The sequence below is a fragment of the Salvelinus fontinalis genome, chromosome 5, assembly GCF_029448725.1.
Source record: "Salvelinus fontinalis isolate EN_2023a chromosome 5, ASM2944872v1, whole genome shotgun sequence".
NCBI classification, from domain to species: domain Eukaryota; kingdom Metazoa; phylum Chordata; class Actinopteri; order Salmoniformes; family Salmonidae; genus Salvelinus; species Salvelinus fontinalis.
In genome coordinates this window covers 20,039,410-20,055,558 of record NC_074669.1, presented here as the reverse complement: position 1 = coordinate 20,055,558, position 16,149 = coordinate 20,039,410, and the positions used below count along the sequence as shown (strand labels likewise).

Genomic DNA, 16,149 nt, shown 5'->3' with positions numbered 1-16,149 from the left:
AATAAGGAGAAGAATCCACTGTACTATTGAAATGCACCCAGGCGTGGAAAAAAATGCAGGTGTATCATAGCCACTTTATAGAGCACATTATTTATAGAGCATATTATTAAATATTCTTTGCTTGTATCCATCGCAATTTGTGGATGTGGTTTGGTCTTGATCATATTAAAATGCAGCAGAGATTGGATTTTTTGTCAGAAAATAAATGTTGGCTAAACTTCTCAAGTGTTCTCTGGTTCTGCTTTAATTTACCACAATAAATCTTGTTTGTTTGTGCAACCCATACCTCATTGGTACGACCCAGTAGCCAATGAGAATAGAGAGAAATAGTAACCTGTCTTTTTGTAGGCACTAACTCCGCCATGGTTCGTTTTTGGATAAACACCGAAAATAAGGTCTGCGGTAAACACAGGTTTAGGAGATTTTATACGTTTTGTCCTGTAAGATCATTTTCATTAGTTAACGCCACCTTTTGTGAATTTTTAATAATTCATGTTATTTTTTTAAATGTACGTAAAGGCTTCATAATTCATAAAGGTCAAGTTAACTGACTGCTATTATCTCATAGAACAAAGCGTATAAGATCTAATAAGCCTGTGTTCACCTCAGACCTTATTTTCGTTGTTTATTCCAAAACATTATTAACCCATTCATTTTTCCAATAGCTGAACGGAACACGGGTAACTCGTTTCTGTGTTTTAGAACTACAAGCTGACGAGCTCTTGTGCTAAAACAGATCACACGATTTCATTGGTTGAGGCGCATTCCACCACGCTCTACACAAGACAGAGGAAGAGGCGAAGCAAGAGCGATAACTCGCCCCAAAATCAGTCTTTTCCAACAGGTGGCGTTTTTTCCAGCTCACCTAAGCGAGTAGTTTTTGTGCGGAGGTCAATACTGTGTCTAATTTGGTCAACAAAGTAATGGCTTATTTGCATCGTGAGGTTTATTTAATCTGATATACGTTTTGTAATGCTTAGGTTGTTACGAGTGTACTGATTTAAGGACACATGACATCCCGGAAATGTTGAGAAAAAACACTTTATATCTGAGTTGTGCCTGTTAGTGATATCCGGAATCATTGGGACGTCCCTACCCTAACCATAACCCTTAAATAACCTGTACTTTAACCATTTTAAACGTCAACGTCAGTGGGGGTAGGGACGCCCCAAGAATTTCTGAATAGCAAGGACGATTGTGGTTGTTCACACGCCTATCTGTCCTACAATGGTTCCACCTGATCTTGCTTTTTGTTTTCTTTTTGTTCAGCTTTACAAAACATATATCTGTTTATTTTCTATTTCATGAGTTACAGACATTTGTTTTGCATCATAATTTTGTTGAAAAAATACAATATATTTATTCCACATTTAATAGGGCAAAAACAAATTGCTGATTGCCTTCCTTTTTATTTACGGCATTTATTGCCATTGTTAGAGTGGCCAATCTCTGGTCAATATAATGGAACATATGTTTTATTTTATTTAACCTTTATTTAACTAGGAGAAGCCCATTGAGCCCATTCTCTTTTTCAAGGGAGACCTGGCCAATAGGGCAGCGACAATCAATACATTACCGATTTAAAACAGAGAACAATACAATACAACAACGTGATCCGGCCTAAAAAGGCATTTATACTCCTCTGTAACAGAGTCTCCCATCAAAAATGTAAATTCATTCAGTGGCACTAACATATCTAGATGAAGCATGGATTGCAGACTATTCCATGGCTCTGGTGCACAGGACGAGAAGGCAGTCTTGCCTAATACTGTAAATGTCCTGGGTACTTTAAGTAGCAACCACCTAGCAGACCAGGTATGGTAACTGCTGCTGGTGAAGGAGCCAGACTACAGAGGTAAAGAGGGAGTTTACCCAAAAGGGCTTCGTAGATAACCTGCCTAAATGACGTTGGTAGTCATGAAGTGCTTTGAACGGTTGGTCAAGGCTCACATCAACACTATCATCCCAGAAACCCTAGGGTAGACCCACTTAGTCCCCTCCTGTGCTCCCTGTTCACCCACGTCTGCGTGGCCAAGCACGACTCCAACACCATCATTTAATTTGCTGACGACACAACAGTGGTATGTATGCCTGATAATCGACAACGATGAGACAGTCTATAAGGAGGAGTCTAGGTCCAAAAGGCTCCTTAACAGCTAAGACTGCTGAACAATTTATCAAATGGCCACCCTGACTATTTGTTTTTACACTGCTGCTATTCGCTGTTTATTATTTGTGCATAGTCACATTATCCCTACCTACATGTACAAATTACCTCGACTAACCTGTACCCCTGCACATTGACTCGGTACTGGTACCCCCTGTATATAGCCTAGTAATTATTATGTCATCTTATTGTGTTGCTTTTTATTATATTTTTTACTTTAATTTATTTAGCAAATATTTTCTTAACTTTATTTATTGAACTGCATTGTTGGTTAAGGGCTTGTAAAAAAACATTTCACTGTAAGGTCTACCAACACCTGTTGTACCCGGCTCATGTGACAAAAACAATTTGATTTGATTTCTTAGCATATAAAGTGAGGTCCAACCCAACATCTGGTACAAGGTGCAATGGTGGGTGAGTGATTTGGCATTTGTAATAAAACGCAAAAATACATGATAAACAGAGTCCAGTCTCTGTAAGAAAGAGGAGGCTGCATACAGCAAGTCACCATAATCGATGACAGAGAAAAGTGGCCTGAACAAGCTTCTTTCTATCCATTAACGGGAAGCAAGCCTTATTACGAAAATAAAAACCCAATTTCAATGTAATCTTCCTCACAATATTATCCATATGAACTTTAAAGGACAACTTGTCGTCCAGTTTTTGTCAAATAAACGTCTAAAATTGACATTTGTAGTATTTTTGCTAACCCTAGCCCTTTTCCTAACCTAATTTCCCTAACCTGCTGCGTACATTCTCCTAACCTGCTACGAAAAATCAAATCTGATGTTAATTTGACAAAAACTGGATTCCTTCTAGCGGTGGGTTTACGAACACCGCTGTTTGGAAAGCCAGCGCTCAAATGAAAAAGTGTGGTGGGTGGGTCGGTTCGACCCGCCCCCAGCCAATCGTTCCGTGTGCCGCCGCAAGGGGCTTCCAAAAAAATCGTGTTTGGCCAATCACAGAAGAAGATACTGACTTTTCCCATAAACCAATGCGAATACATTCCATATAAAGTCAGCCTCCACCCTTTCATCGATCTCTTTTCTCCTCTCCGATCCTGAAGAAAGGTAAGATTTTTGTCTTGCAGTTTCTAGTCCAAGGTTATGTATTTAATGCACATGCTTCCAGTCATGTATCAGTTTGTATTTGCCGTCATAGTTTATTAGTTACGTCTGGTAAATGTGTCAATTTTGCGGAATGACCTAGCTAGGTCGTGTTGCGCTCGCTAGCCTTAGTTAGCAGGCGTAACTCCACCACGTGTCTCACGTGTGGTGAAGACGTTTTTTGTTTCTTTCAATCTAGCAGAATTTTCTTCTAGGACAGTGTTACCCTACTCAAGTCCTTTAGTACCCCCCCCCCCCCCCCCCCACAAACATCGCGCTATGTTGTAGTTCTGGATAAAGCACCTGATTCAACTCATTGAGGGCCTGCTTAGTTAATCTAATAATTTGTTGGTGGGTACTAGAGGATCGAGTTTGGAACAAGTGAACTCGAGAGTGCACTTTAATATAGAACGACGAACATTAACTACAACCCAGTCAATTTGTACCCCGGCAAGCTGGGCCTCCCATTCTTACATGATGAAATAAGTGTTGGTAGGGACATCTGAGTTACATTGAGGAAACGCCAACCATTCTGACTTGGAACATACATAATTGCTTCGTGTCACTATTACTGCACTGTCCTAGTTATTCAACTGACATTTGATGTCCTAGTTCTTCAACTGACATTTGCTCAAAGGACAGTTTTGCAGATCTGAGTTATTTGTGTTTCGCAGGTATTGCTTAGAAGGAAAGCACAAATTGGAAGATTCAGAATGAGGTATGGATGATTATTAGTGTTACCCAACATCCACGTGTTAAATCGAAGAATTTGAGCCCTGTGCCACTGATGACCCCATTTGCTACTCTTGATCTGTTTGGATGATGAATCTGCAACCACCAAATTGCATATTCTGAGGCACAGCACGTTGTTTGCATTACCTGTTAAGGTATTTTAAAGGCTCACTTTACATTTATTCTTTTACAGCTGCAGACAAGTTGTGGCATTGGGTATGTTTCATGTATTTCATAGCCGTTTCAGTGTCTTGTACTGTAAACGATGACTGTTAAAAAAAAAAACATTGGTAATCTCTCTGAAAAATAATTAATGAAATGTTTTTACTGATGCCAGTCCTTTCTCCTGAGACAAAAATAATGGATATATTTTTATCTTCAGATGGCCTACTCTTTGAATGCCAATATCTGAACCTGTTGCCATGGTAAGCTACTACACTTTGCACTCAACCAACGAGTAATGATGCTTTATCATGTGAGACAATGAATGTTTAGGTCAGCAGATGCACCATGAAGACTAAGCAGCTTTGCTGTTTGCTTATCTGTATCCATTTCAGTAGGTTAAACTCCCTGCATGAAGATCATGGGACCTTTCCATTTTCAGGAGCCAATGGAAATGTCATGTGACTGAAACTTTGACAAAAGGTAGGTTGCTTTGTTTATTCTAGGCTTACTACTTGATACAATGATGACAGCATAGTTCAGCTGATACTCTATGATGAATACTCAGCATTGTCTTTCGCTCCTATCTGATGTATCCTTGATTTCAAAGCGTATTTATCATTTTTTGCCTATACAACCCTGACAGTATATCTTTACAGAACTGAAGTTTCTGACCTCGTGCTATGATGGGATCCTGGAGGCTCAAGTCTAGTTTGGCTGTTAATCTAGGGTAAGTTACAAAGTTTCCATATAAAATGAAGGGTAACAGCATAGTGCAATCTGAAATGATGACATTGAATCAGGTCTCTGATCTCTTTGAGGACAAAATTGTTACACACTCTGATTAGATTGAGGTTATTTGGTTTTCTGGGTTTGGCTACCTTGAGCATTTTGATTAAAAGCTGTACTCTATTCAGACCCAGTAGATGCAGAACAGGGTTCTGGCGTGGCAAGAAGGATGACTGAAGTGAGTTACACGTGTTATTTTGAAGTTACAACTAAAGGATGGCTTTAAATTGTGTCTGGTACAGTACATTGTTACTCTGTTCTAAAATTGACTCCCATTGCATTTTGAGTCATTGTGATAATCTTTCACTTATTTGCAGGCGCAGTGGGTACTGGCATGAAGGATTGGAACTCACATAGAGCTGTCCCTGTCAGGTTGGTATACATAGATTTGGGTAGTCCACTTAACTGAGTTTCAGTGATGCTTACAAATGTCTGACCTGAATTTTTATGTGGATATTACCAAAACTGAGGAACCTGGAAGTGCATTGCCCTTGATTGTAATTTGTCTAAAATAACTTGATCTCTCTCTAGGTGGCCAGTGAATTTACAACTGCCAGTGTAGCTAAGAACAAGGTGAGATTATGTAATGTGCAGTTGCCCTTTACTCAACCTATGATGAATACATTCTGCCAAATGATTTTTCTGATTATACTATACCGTTCCATTTATATCTGAGGTTACAAAATAGGTTTACTGAGTTTGTTTGTGAATGCGTTTTGCTTAGTTCTCTTTGCCATTCCTCAGAAATGATGACGGATATCAAGCGATGCAGTGGGAGACGTCCATGATTTCAGACCACATTTTATACTGCGAGTTTACTGTTTTCCGCTATGAATAAAATGTGTGAATTATCCCTGTCTTGAATTTAATGTGTTTAGGTAACTATTGGTCACTATGTCATGGTAGTAGGTAAGATAGTGTTTTATTAGATGGCTTCGTGATTTTAAATCATATTCAAATTGTGGAATCATTTGATTCAACAACTGCAACTTTGGAGGAGGACAAATATATATTCGATTTAGTTAACTAATAACTTTAATGCCACAAAGATTGGATAAACACTTTAAACTTAGTTATACTTTTAAGGAGAGTACAGCCAGGTAAAAATGAATGTCAAATTTGTGCTAATGTCTTCCAAGTAATGCTGTTTTAGGGGTGGCGTCTTGGAAATTGTAGAAATAACTTGGGCAGTAGCTAGGCAAGTTAACGGTTTGAAGCGTTGCTCTAATGCTACACATGGTGTATATTTTTTTTGGGGGGGGGGTGGCATTGTACTATGAGGGGCTGCATTCTTCCAGGTAGTGATCAAATACTTATGGTTTTGATGTGACTATATTTTACACAATGTTAAAAGGCATTAAATAAAATAGTTGTATATTTTCTGAAGATTAATTATAGTAGATTCTATTTTAAAGGGATCTTAATCTGAGAAACATGAGTAGTTGCCTGTACAATGTTTCAGACTTCTACCCTAATTTAAAATCTATTTGTAACTGGTGCTCTGCAGCTCGTTAAATTACTTTGACCCAGTGTCACAACTGATAGCTGCTATTAATTGTTACATACTCTGGTATAGCCTTGGATGTAATAACTGGACACGCTGGTAAACTGAAGTAAGCTAGCCGTGCTACTTCATGCTGGTTGTGTTAAACCCAGCTAAAGCTTTGTCGTTACTGGTATGTTTGAAATCTGTGACCATTACTTTGGTGATTGATTCGATGGGTAGTCATGGATACAACAAAGTACTGATTACACAGCCAACGACATATCCCCCACCATGCAATTTCTCCAAATGCTTATATTACATACCTTTCAACGTCTGGAAACTGGGGAAAAATGTTCCTCGCTTCTGGACAGTACTACAGCCGATTGCTGCTCATAGCCTCATCGTTGTCTTCGTAATTGCAGTAGTTAGCTGTCTTTGATAAACGCATGACATTCCAACGTTACAATTTCATATTCAAGCGGGAAATAAGCTTTGCATAATGATTCGTTTTTTATATTGCTTCCCTCCTAAACAAAACCACAAAACATCTGGCAGTAAACAAGGTATTCAGTGATATTTCATTACCGTGAAAAGTTGTTTCACAGGACTAGTAGCGGTAAAACGTTCAAAGACATCGATTTCTAGCTATTTATACCAAGTACGTGTTATTTTTTTTGTGATTTGTAAATTAGCTAGCCAGCTAGATATCTTGAGACACTACCGCTAAAAGGATTAAGACCATTTGTGCCTTACTGAATATGCATGACGTACATTAGGATAACTATCTAGTGTACTCGTCCTAAACAAAGTAATCTCTATAAACGATTCGGTAAATCAAGTCTACAAAACTTATTGCACTCTGTTATGGATTATAGTTTAGGAAACAGAACTGTATGGAGATCAAATGCTTCTTTGAGAACATTAGCAGAATGTCGGCCAAAATCCGTCTAGCTCCATCTTCTCCCACTGCCGGCCACGGGGCTTCCTCTCACTACCATATTTGGTAGTGAGGGAACGCCAACAGGATGCTTCACATTTATACATCCGTTGAAATATATTTTTTTTCATACATTTATTATTGAATATGCACAGAACGTTATAAACACGTGGTTGGTTTCACAAACGGAATTAAAAGATCTCAAATGTTTCCATATGCACAAAGCTTTTCTCATTTGGTGCACATTTGTTTATCTCTCTTAGTGAGCATTTCTCCTTGGCCAGAGAATCCATCCAGCTGATGGGTGTGTTATGTCAAAAAGCTGATTTAAACGGCATGATCATTACACAGGTGCACCTTGTTCTTGGGACAAAAGGCCACTGAAAAATGTGTAGTTTTGTCACAGCACAATACCACGTGTCTCAAGTTGAGGGAGAGTGCAATTGGCATGCTGACTGCAGGAATGCCCACCGAGCTGTTGCCAGATAAATGTAATGTTAATTTCTCTAACATAAACTGCTTCCAAAGTCGTTCTATAGAATTTGTCAGTACAGCCAATTGGTCTCACCACCGCAGACGACATGTGGGCCAGCGGTTTGCAGATAACTTAAAGTGCCCCGCGGTGGGGGTATGGGCAGGCATAAACTATGAACGCAATTGCATTTGATCGATGGCAATTTGATTGGACAGATACCGTGACGAGTTCGATGCCTTATCTATCTATATATATATATGAATCTGACCAACAGGTGCATATGTGTTTTCCCAGTCATGTGAAATCAATAGATCAGAACATAATGCATTTCAATTTACTTTCCTAATATTAACTCAGTAAAATCTTTGAAATTGTTTATATTTTTGGTTCAGTATAACTTAAATGCTCCATGAGCTTCAACTGTCCTACCCCATCAGAAACTCAATATTCTTGGGTTAGTCATTTGTACATGTAAATAATTGTCTCAAAGGTTAACACTATAATTTTTATCATGGATGGTCTATCCTTGCATGGCTCAGTCTATGAATTTGAGTGTTTATATTTTTACAGCCCCATCCCTCAATTTAATTAAACTGTTGCGGGGAATGCCTTGTCAACTGCCCATTGGTAATATGTATCTATTCTATTGCTTCAATAATCTGACCCTAATTGAGTTATCAAATGTATGGGAGGGCTGTGAACATGCATAGTATATATTAACACTTGATGGTACTTATACAACAAATATAAACATGCATTGCTGTACTGTCTTTGAATCGTACAATTGTTTTGGACTGACTGGAGCGTGCATGGCTTTTATCAGGGTGAATCCTCGTGACTCACAATTTGTAAGGATATGACGTCGCAATCTGGAGAGCGTTTCCTGTGTTTTACCATGAATACATTTTCAGGACTGTCTGCTTGCATCGTAGGCCGGTGGAGAGGTTTGAATAGGTAGAATCGAAGATCTCCGCTTTCTGATTAACGCAAATATTCGACATCACTAATGTTCGTCTACCAACTGTTGCCCTTCCTTTGGGCTGTGTCTGCAAATGCAGATTTCTTTCAATTTGACACTATTTCAAATGCATCTACGTATTATTTCAATTATATTTATTGTAATCTATGGGAAGGGGAGTGTCAACCTAATCAAGATGATACTACTCAGCAAGGTGAGGTATTTTTTATTTCCTGAAAGGTGTTTTTTCTTTTCATTAGAAATATTAAAATTGGGAGACAGTTCTCTCGACAGTCTGGGGTGTAGTTAGGATCAGAAACACCTGCACTGGAGCTTGTAGTTATCACTGTCCACATTTTTGCGTGGAATAAATTCGTTTTTACATAGGTCTATTTCTATTACAATGCAGAGACAGTGAGCAACAATGATTAGAAAATGTTGAGGGAAAAGCTTATTTAATTATGAACCAGCTTTTTCCTAGCACAACTTGTATTGAGCAGAAATTATAGTGTTGTTCAATTTATTGCAACAGCTATGTGTATAAGATTATATTAGATATTTACACTGTATTACATTTGTGTGCTCTTTTCAGTACCTACGAGGGACCTGTGGGCAGGATTTCCTCAGGACTACATCCGTTTGCTGTCACAATGGTATTGCAGCCTGGGACAGTGCTGTGAATCAGGGGATTGTCGGATAACAAATAATATTACAGGTATGAAATCATTGAGCAGATATTATCATTCATGTATGTTCCACCAGCTATGTAATTTTTGTGTAGTCCTCATTTTGTCTGGGTTCGACATTATTTCCCCCAGGTTTGGCCAGTGATCTACAGCTAAAGCTTCATGGGCAGCACCTTGCCCAATCAGTGGTTTTGAAGGCTGTGCAGGGCTTCATCAGTAACCCTGAATCAAATAAGCCATTGACCCTCTCCTTTCATGGCTGGTCTGGCACCGGCAAGAATTTTGTGGCCCGGATTGTAGCTGACAACATGTACCGGGATGGAGTGAAGAGCGAGTGTGTGCGTCTTTTCATCGCCCCATTCCACTTCCCCCATGCCAGACTGGTGGACATGTACAAGGTGAGCCTAGCTGGCACAGACATGACTCCTCTCTGCCGGGAACATGTACAGAACTACTGTATGTTGTCACTATCACTATTTGAAAAGGATAATGCCGCAATTGATTCGATATGACAACTTGATCTAGACCAGAGTAGGAGTTAAAAAATGTAGTTAGTCGAAATTCAGCAAATTATAATAACATGTAGAGGAATACATGTGCATTTTAATATATTGCACACCAAATATGGGAGAGAGAGAGATATTTTTGTGCTCACCATAGAGCTCTTTTTCCAGGGCCAGCTCAGAGAAGCTATCCGGGACATGGTGCTTCGTTGCCCACAGACACTTTTCATCTTTGATGAGGCTGAGAAACTGCATCCGGGCCTTATAGATGCCATCAAGCCCTATATGGACCATTATGACAATGTGGATGGGGTCAGCTACAGGAGAGCTGTCTTCTTATTCCTCAGGTTAGCCGTACATACCCTTCCAATTTTTGCAAGGACTCTTCTGCTAACTCATGTAAGGAAACTTAACTGTCCAAGTCATGGTTAAATGTCTCTGCAATTTTCCTCTCACCAAGATGTTTTGTAATATTTCCTTTAGTAATATTGGTGGGACAACCATCAACGATGTGGCTTTGGACTTTTGGCACTCAGGGCAGAACAGAGAGGACATTGGGATGGAGGACTTGGAGCACCGGCTTCGTGCTGAAGCTATGGAATCTCAAGGTACCAGCAGTGGCTTTACAATCACTCACACAAATTTTCAGCATATACTGTATGTTTTCACAGGCAAGATTGAAGATGCTACACTACACTGTGAACACACAAACTACATTTTTCAAACAGCTTAACATTTTGAATTCCGTAACAGTTAAGTGCAACTGCAACATGTTCAATTGTGGATTTACCAATTTGTCTGCTTTCCAGGAGGCTTTGCACAGAGTGAGCTGATGTCAGGCCATCTTATTGACTTCTTTGTGCCCTTCCTACCTCTGGAGTACCGTCATGTCAAGCTCTGTGCCCGTGATGCCTATGCAGCGCGGGGTCTGGAACCAGACGAGGGAACGCTGGACGAAGTGGCAAAGGCCATGCTATATGTACCCAAGGAGGAGAGGCTGTTCTCTGCCCAAGGCTGCAAATCCATACCACAGAGGATCAATTTCTTCCTCCCCTAAACAGACTAATGCAACCCAGAAAACACACAGTATTTTAGCAAAAAGGAATAAGTATGGTGACATATTGAACATTGTTGCAGTGTGGTGTTCCCACGCCTCACCCTACACTGCCAAGAAAGCAAGCATAGGGCATCTGTCTCTTGTAAGATTATATCTGATAACCAAATAAGAGATTTTACTAGTGTTCATTTTCAACTTTGATTTTTCCCTGCTCATTAGACTACTTTTATGCACTGATTTTTAGTTCAAGCTCAGGTCAACTCTGTAGTATTAGTATTTGCATGTATATATTTATAGTGCGTTCGGAAAGTATTCATAACCCCTTGAGTTTTTCCACATTTTGTTACAGCCTTATTCTAAAATGGATTAAATTGTCCCCCCACACATTAATCTACACACAGTACACCATAATGACAAAGCAAAATATTTTTATTTTAGCAAAAAAATAAACTGAAATTACATTTACGAAAGTATTCAGACCCTTTACTCAGTACTTTGTTGAAGCACCTTTGGCAGCGATTACAGCCTCGAGTCTTCTTGGGTATGATGCTACAAGGTTAGCACACCTGTTTTTGGGGAGTTTCTCCCATTCTTCTCTGCAGATCCTTTCAAGCTCTGTCAGGTTGGATGGGGAGCGTCGCTGCACAGCTATTTTCAGGTCTCCAGAGATGTTCGATCGGGTTCTAGTCCAGGCTCTGGCTTTTTCAGAGACTTTTCCCGAAGCCACTCCTGCGTTGTGTTGGCTGTGTGCTTAGTGTTGTTGTCCTGTTGAAAGGTGAACCTTTGACCCAGTCTAAGGTTCTTAGTGCTCTGGAGCAGGTTTTCATCAAGGATCTCTCTGTACTTTGCTACGTTCATCTTTCCCCTTGATCCTTACTAGTCTCCCAGTCCCTGCCACTGGAAAAACATCCCCACAGCATGATGCTGCCACCACCATGCTTCACCGTAGGGACGGTGTCAGGTTTCCTCCAGATGTGACGCTTGGCATTCAGGCCAAAGAGTTCAATCTTAGTTTTATCCGACCAGAGAATCTTGTTTCTCATGGTCTGAGAGTCCTTTAGGTTCTTTGGGCAAACTCCAAGCGGGCTGTCATGTGCCTTTTATTGATGAGTGGCTTCTGTCTGGCAAGTCTACCATAAAGGCCTGATTGTTGGAGTGCTGCAGAGATGGTTGTCCTTCTGGAAGGTACTCCCATCTCCACAGAGAAACTCTGGAGCGCTGTCAGAGTGACCAGCGGGTTCTTGGTCACCTCCCTGACCAAGGCCCTTCTCCCCGATTGCTCAGTTTGGCCCGGGCGGTCAGTTCTAGAAAGAGTCTTGGTGGTTCCAAACATCTTCCATTTAAGAATGATGGAGACCACTGTGTTCTTGTGGACCTTCAATACTGCAGACATTTTTTTGGTATCCTTCCCCAGATCTGTGCCTATACACAATCCTCGGAGCTCTATGGACAATTCCTTCGACCTCATGGCCTGGTTTTTGCTTTGACATGCACTGTCAACTGTGGGACCCGATATAGAAAGGTGTGTGCCTGTCCAAATCATGTCCAATCAATTGAAATTACCACAGGTGGACTCAAAGTTGTAGAAACAGCTCAAGGATGAACAATGGAAACAGATTGCACCTGAGCTCAATTTTGAGTCTCATAGCAAAGGTTCTGAGTACTTATGTAAATCCATTTCTTTTTAAATTACATTTTATGTCTATATATACATTTGCAAACATTTCTAAAAACTGTTTGCCCTTTGTTATTATGGGGTATTGTGTGTAGATTGATGAGGAAGAAAAATAATTGTTTTAATTTTAGAATAAGGCTGTAACGTAACAAAATGTGGAAAAAGGGAAGGGGTCTGAATACTTTCCGAATTCACTGTATGTTTAGTTGGCACTGAGGATATATTACAACTATCTGCTTAAGCAGTGGCTGGCACTTCCAATGCAAAGGAGGAAATACTGTATATTACAGTAAACTAGATCAAATATAATTTCATAATTTTTTTTATGGGCATTTTTAATATTATTATTATTCTGGAATTGTTTATAGATTACTTGTTTTACAGGTGGACTAAATATTTCCAGGTTTTATTTTATTAATTTTAATTTTATTTAACCAGGTAGGCCAGTTGAGAACATGTTCTCATTTACAACTGCGACCTGGCCAAGATAAAGCATAGCAGTGCGACCAAAAACAACACGGAGTTACACATAAACAAATGTACAGTCAATAACACAAAGGGAAAGAAAAATAGATTTATGTACAGTGTGTGCAAATGTAGAAAATATATACGAAGAAAGAAACGATATATACAAGGGACGGGACAATCAAAACATCCCACTGCTACTCCATTACAAACAGTATGACATCTTTTTAAATCATTTGGAACCTACTGAATAACTACAATTCAGGTTAGAAGAAAGTAGTATAAGTGTGCAATAATACAGGCAGGCACTTATGTTGTTGAAATGTTTATTGAACTAAATGGTCTTGGAGTTTGGAGTATTACAAAAAAAAAAATCCCCTACAATTGTTTTTATCTTGAATTATTGAATGTTGCATTTACTTAAGTTTAGTATTCCAACAATGCTTTAATATGTTTTTATGTCCAATGGAATGTGTTATAAAAATAGCCCGTAGTGAAGATTGAAATTAGTATGTAAGTATGTATACTGAATATAAATGTAACATGGAACAATTTTAACAATTTTACTGAGTAGCAGTTCATTTTAGGAAATCAGTCAATTGAAATTAGTTCATTAGGCCCTAATCTATGAATTTCACATGACTGGGCAGGGGAGCAGCCATAGGCCCACCCACTTGGAAGCCAGGCCCACTCACTGGGGAGCCAGGCCTAGCCAATAATAATTTGTTTTTCCCGCAAAAGGGCTTTATTACAGGCATAAATAATCCTCAATTTCATCAGCTGTCCTGGTGGCTGGTCTCAGATGAACCCGCAGGTGAAGAAGCCAGGTGTGGAGGTCCTGGGCTGCCGTGTTTACACTTGATCTGTGGTTGTAAAGGCCAGTTGGACGTAATACCAAATACTATTATGGTAGAGAAATGAACATTCAATTCTCTGGCAACAGCTCTGGTTGACATTCATGCAGTAATCATGCCAATTGCACGCTCCCTTAAAACTTGACACATCTGTGGCATTGTATTGTGTGACAAAACTGCACATTTTAGAGTGGCCTTTTAATGTCCCAGCACAAGGTTTAATCAGCTTCTTGATATGCCACACCTGTCAGGTGGATGGATTGTCTTGGCAAAGGAGAAATGCTCACTAAAAGGGATGTAAACAAATTTGACAGAAATAAGTATTTTGGGCATATGGAACATTTCGAGGATCTTTTATTTCAGGTCATGAAACATGGGACCAACACTTTAAATGTTGCGTTTATATTTTCGTTCAGTATACATATCAGCAAGTCTTTATAAATGTTTGATTGTCTGTACTTTGCTGTGTTATGACATCTGTCTGTTTTCCATCAATGTAAAAATGTATTATTAGCATATTCACTGCACAGCTGTTGTTTCATAAGGAACTGTGAGGCTGCATTCTGAATATATTCTGCCTATGATATGCTTATAATATTTTGCCCGTCTCCATACTTTTTTGCTGTTTAATGACCCCTGTCCATGTCATTGTGTGTAATAACAAAGGTATTATGGTCAGTGTCCTAGTGTCACTCAGACCAGGCAATCAGGGAAGTGGCTGCTGAAGAGAGGGATGTGTGCTTTCCCAGAGGAATGGAATTGAAGTTATTTTAGACAAATAAAACATCCTTGTTAAATGTGAGTCTATTTACTGTTCAATGTAAAACCTGCATAATCAGTTGATTATTTCAGCTCAGTTGGTTACCTAATATATGGACCACTATTACGGAACAAAAATATTAACGCATCATGGAACAATTTCAATGATTTTGCTGAGTTAAAGTTCATATAAGTAAATCAGTCAATTGAAATATATTCATTAAGCCCTAATCTATGGATTTCACATGAATGGGCAGGGGCGCAGCCATTGGTGGACCAGGGAGGGCATAGGCACACCCACTCAGAATGTGGTTTTCCCCACAGAATTGCTTTATTAAAAACAGAATAGTCTTCAGTTTCATCAGTTGTCCAGGTGGCTAGTCTCTCATTATCCTGCAGGTGAAGAAGTATATTGTGGTGGTCCTGGCCTGGTGTGGTTACACGTGGTCTGCGTTGGTGAAGCCAGTTGAACATACTGCCAAATTCTCAAAAATGATGTTGGAGGTGGCTTATGGTAAGAAAATGAACATTCAATTCTCTGGCAACAGTTCTGGTGGACATTCCTGCAGGCAGCATGCCAATTGCGCACTCCCTCAAAATGTAGACATCTGTGGCATTGTGTTGTGTAACAAAACCACGTTTAAGAGTGGCTTTTTATTGCACCCAGCTCAAGGTGCACCTGTGTAATGATCGTGCTGTTTAATCAACTTCTTGATATGCCATACTTGTCAGTTGGATGGATTATCTTGGCAAAGGAGAAACACTCACTTTTTATTTAATCTTTATTTTACTAGGCAAGTCAATGAACAAATTCTTATTACAATGACGGCCTACCCCTGCCTACCCTGGAAGGCGCTGGGCCAATTGTGCACCGCCCTATGGGACACCCATTCACGTTCAGTTGTGATACAGCCCTGAATCGAACCAGGGTCTGTAGTGACACCTCTAGCACTGAGATGCACTGCCTTCGACGTTGTGCCAATTGGGAGCCCATTTTCTGACATCACTAACAGGAATATAAACCAAATTTGAGAGAAATAAGCTTTTTCTGTGTATGGAACATTTCTGGAATATTTTATTTCAGCTCATGAAACATGGGACCAACACTTTGCATGTTGCGTTTATATTTTTCTTCGTATGGAATGCCATTAGGTGCACTTGATTTATCTCATCTGGTGCGCCGGGTAAGTGGAGTAAAAAAAAAAGTAAACTCGTTCTACTGCATTAGTGCAACCTCCGCTCGCCGCTCGGGGCGCGTGTGAGCAATATCATGTGTGGGTAATCTTTCGACGACTGTGGGGCGTGAGTCAAAGAAACGCGTGGTCAGCTGGCATTGGC

General features: G+C 39.8%; 1 protein-coding gene and 5 non-coding genes across 10 annotated transcripts; all 6 read left to right on the top strand.

Moving 5' to 3' along the window:
* Positions 1–3,173: 3,173 nt before the first annotated feature.
* Positions 3,174–14,849, top strand: LOC129855278 (torsin-1A-like). 5 transcript variants are annotated; one of them, XM_055922764.1, is made up of 15 exons: positions 3,174–3,237; positions 3,948–3,991; positions 4,199–4,221; positions 4,388–4,430; positions 4,566–4,650; positions 4,827–4,897; positions 5,085–5,134; positions 5,274–5,328; positions 5,488–5,529; positions 5,701–9,026; positions 9,405–9,527; positions 9,631–9,896; positions 10,173–10,348; positions 10,485–10,609; positions 10,811–14,849. In XM_055922764.1, the coding sequence occupies exons 10-15, from the start codon at positions 8,861–8,863 to the stop codon at positions 11,056–11,058; spliced, it is 1,104 nt and encodes a 367-aa protein (XP_055778739.1). In that variant the 5' UTR covers positions 3,174–3,237; positions 3,948–3,991; positions 4,199–4,221; positions 4,388–4,430; positions 4,566–4,650; positions 4,827–4,897; positions 5,085–5,134; positions 5,274–5,328; positions 5,488–5,529; positions 5,701–8,860; the 3' UTR covers positions 11,059–14,849. The 5 variants fall into 5 exon arrangements, with proteins under 5 accessions (XP_055778739.1, XP_055778738.1, XP_055778741.1 ...); XM_055922763.1 differs by having other exon boundaries at positions 3,176–3,237; positions 4,563–4,650; XM_055922766.1 differs by lacking the exons at positions 3,174–3,237; positions 3,948–3,991; positions 4,199–4,221 and adding an exon at positions 3,998–4,160.
* Positions 3,741–3,816, top strand: LOC129856335 (small nucleolar RNA SNORD74). The gene has a single exon (XR_008759742.1). It is a non-coding gene; the product is annotated as a small nucleolar RNA SNORD74 (small nucleolar RNA).
* LOC129856321 (small nucleolar RNA SNORD79) lies at positions 4,260–4,344 on the top strand. The gene has a single exon (XR_008759729.1). It is a non-coding gene; the product is annotated as a small nucleolar RNA SNORD79 (small nucleolar RNA).
* Positions 4,683–4,766, top strand: LOC129856337 (small nucleolar RNA snR60/Z15/Z230/Z193/J17). Its single transcript, XR_008759744.1, has one exon. It is a non-coding gene; the product is annotated as a small nucleolar RNA snR60/Z15/Z230/Z193/J17 (small nucleolar RNA).
* LOC129856345 (small nucleolar RNA SNORD78) lies at positions 5,367–5,429 on the top strand. Its single transcript, XR_008759751.1, has one exon. It is a non-coding gene; the product is annotated as a small nucleolar RNA SNORD78 (small nucleolar RNA).
* LOC129856334 (small nucleolar RNA SNORD47) lies at positions 5,564–5,635 on the top strand. Its single transcript, XR_008759741.1, has one exon. It is a non-coding gene; the product is annotated as a small nucleolar RNA SNORD47 (small nucleolar RNA).
* Positions 14,850–16,149: the final 1,300 nt, after the last annotated feature.

Coding starts and splice junctions, on each gene's coding strand:
- LOC129855278 (XM_055922764.1), top strand. CDS start 8,861: ATGTTCGTCTACCAACTGTTGCCCTTCCTTTGGGCTGTGTCTGCAAAT. Junction 9,528..9,630: donor GATAACAAATAATATTACAG/GTATGAAATCAT, acceptor TATTTCCCCCAG/GTTTGGCCAGTGATCTACAG. Junction 9,897..10,172: donor GACTGGTGGACATGTACAAG/GTGAGCCTAGCT, acceptor CTCTTTTTCCAG/GGCCAGCTCAGAGAAGCTAT.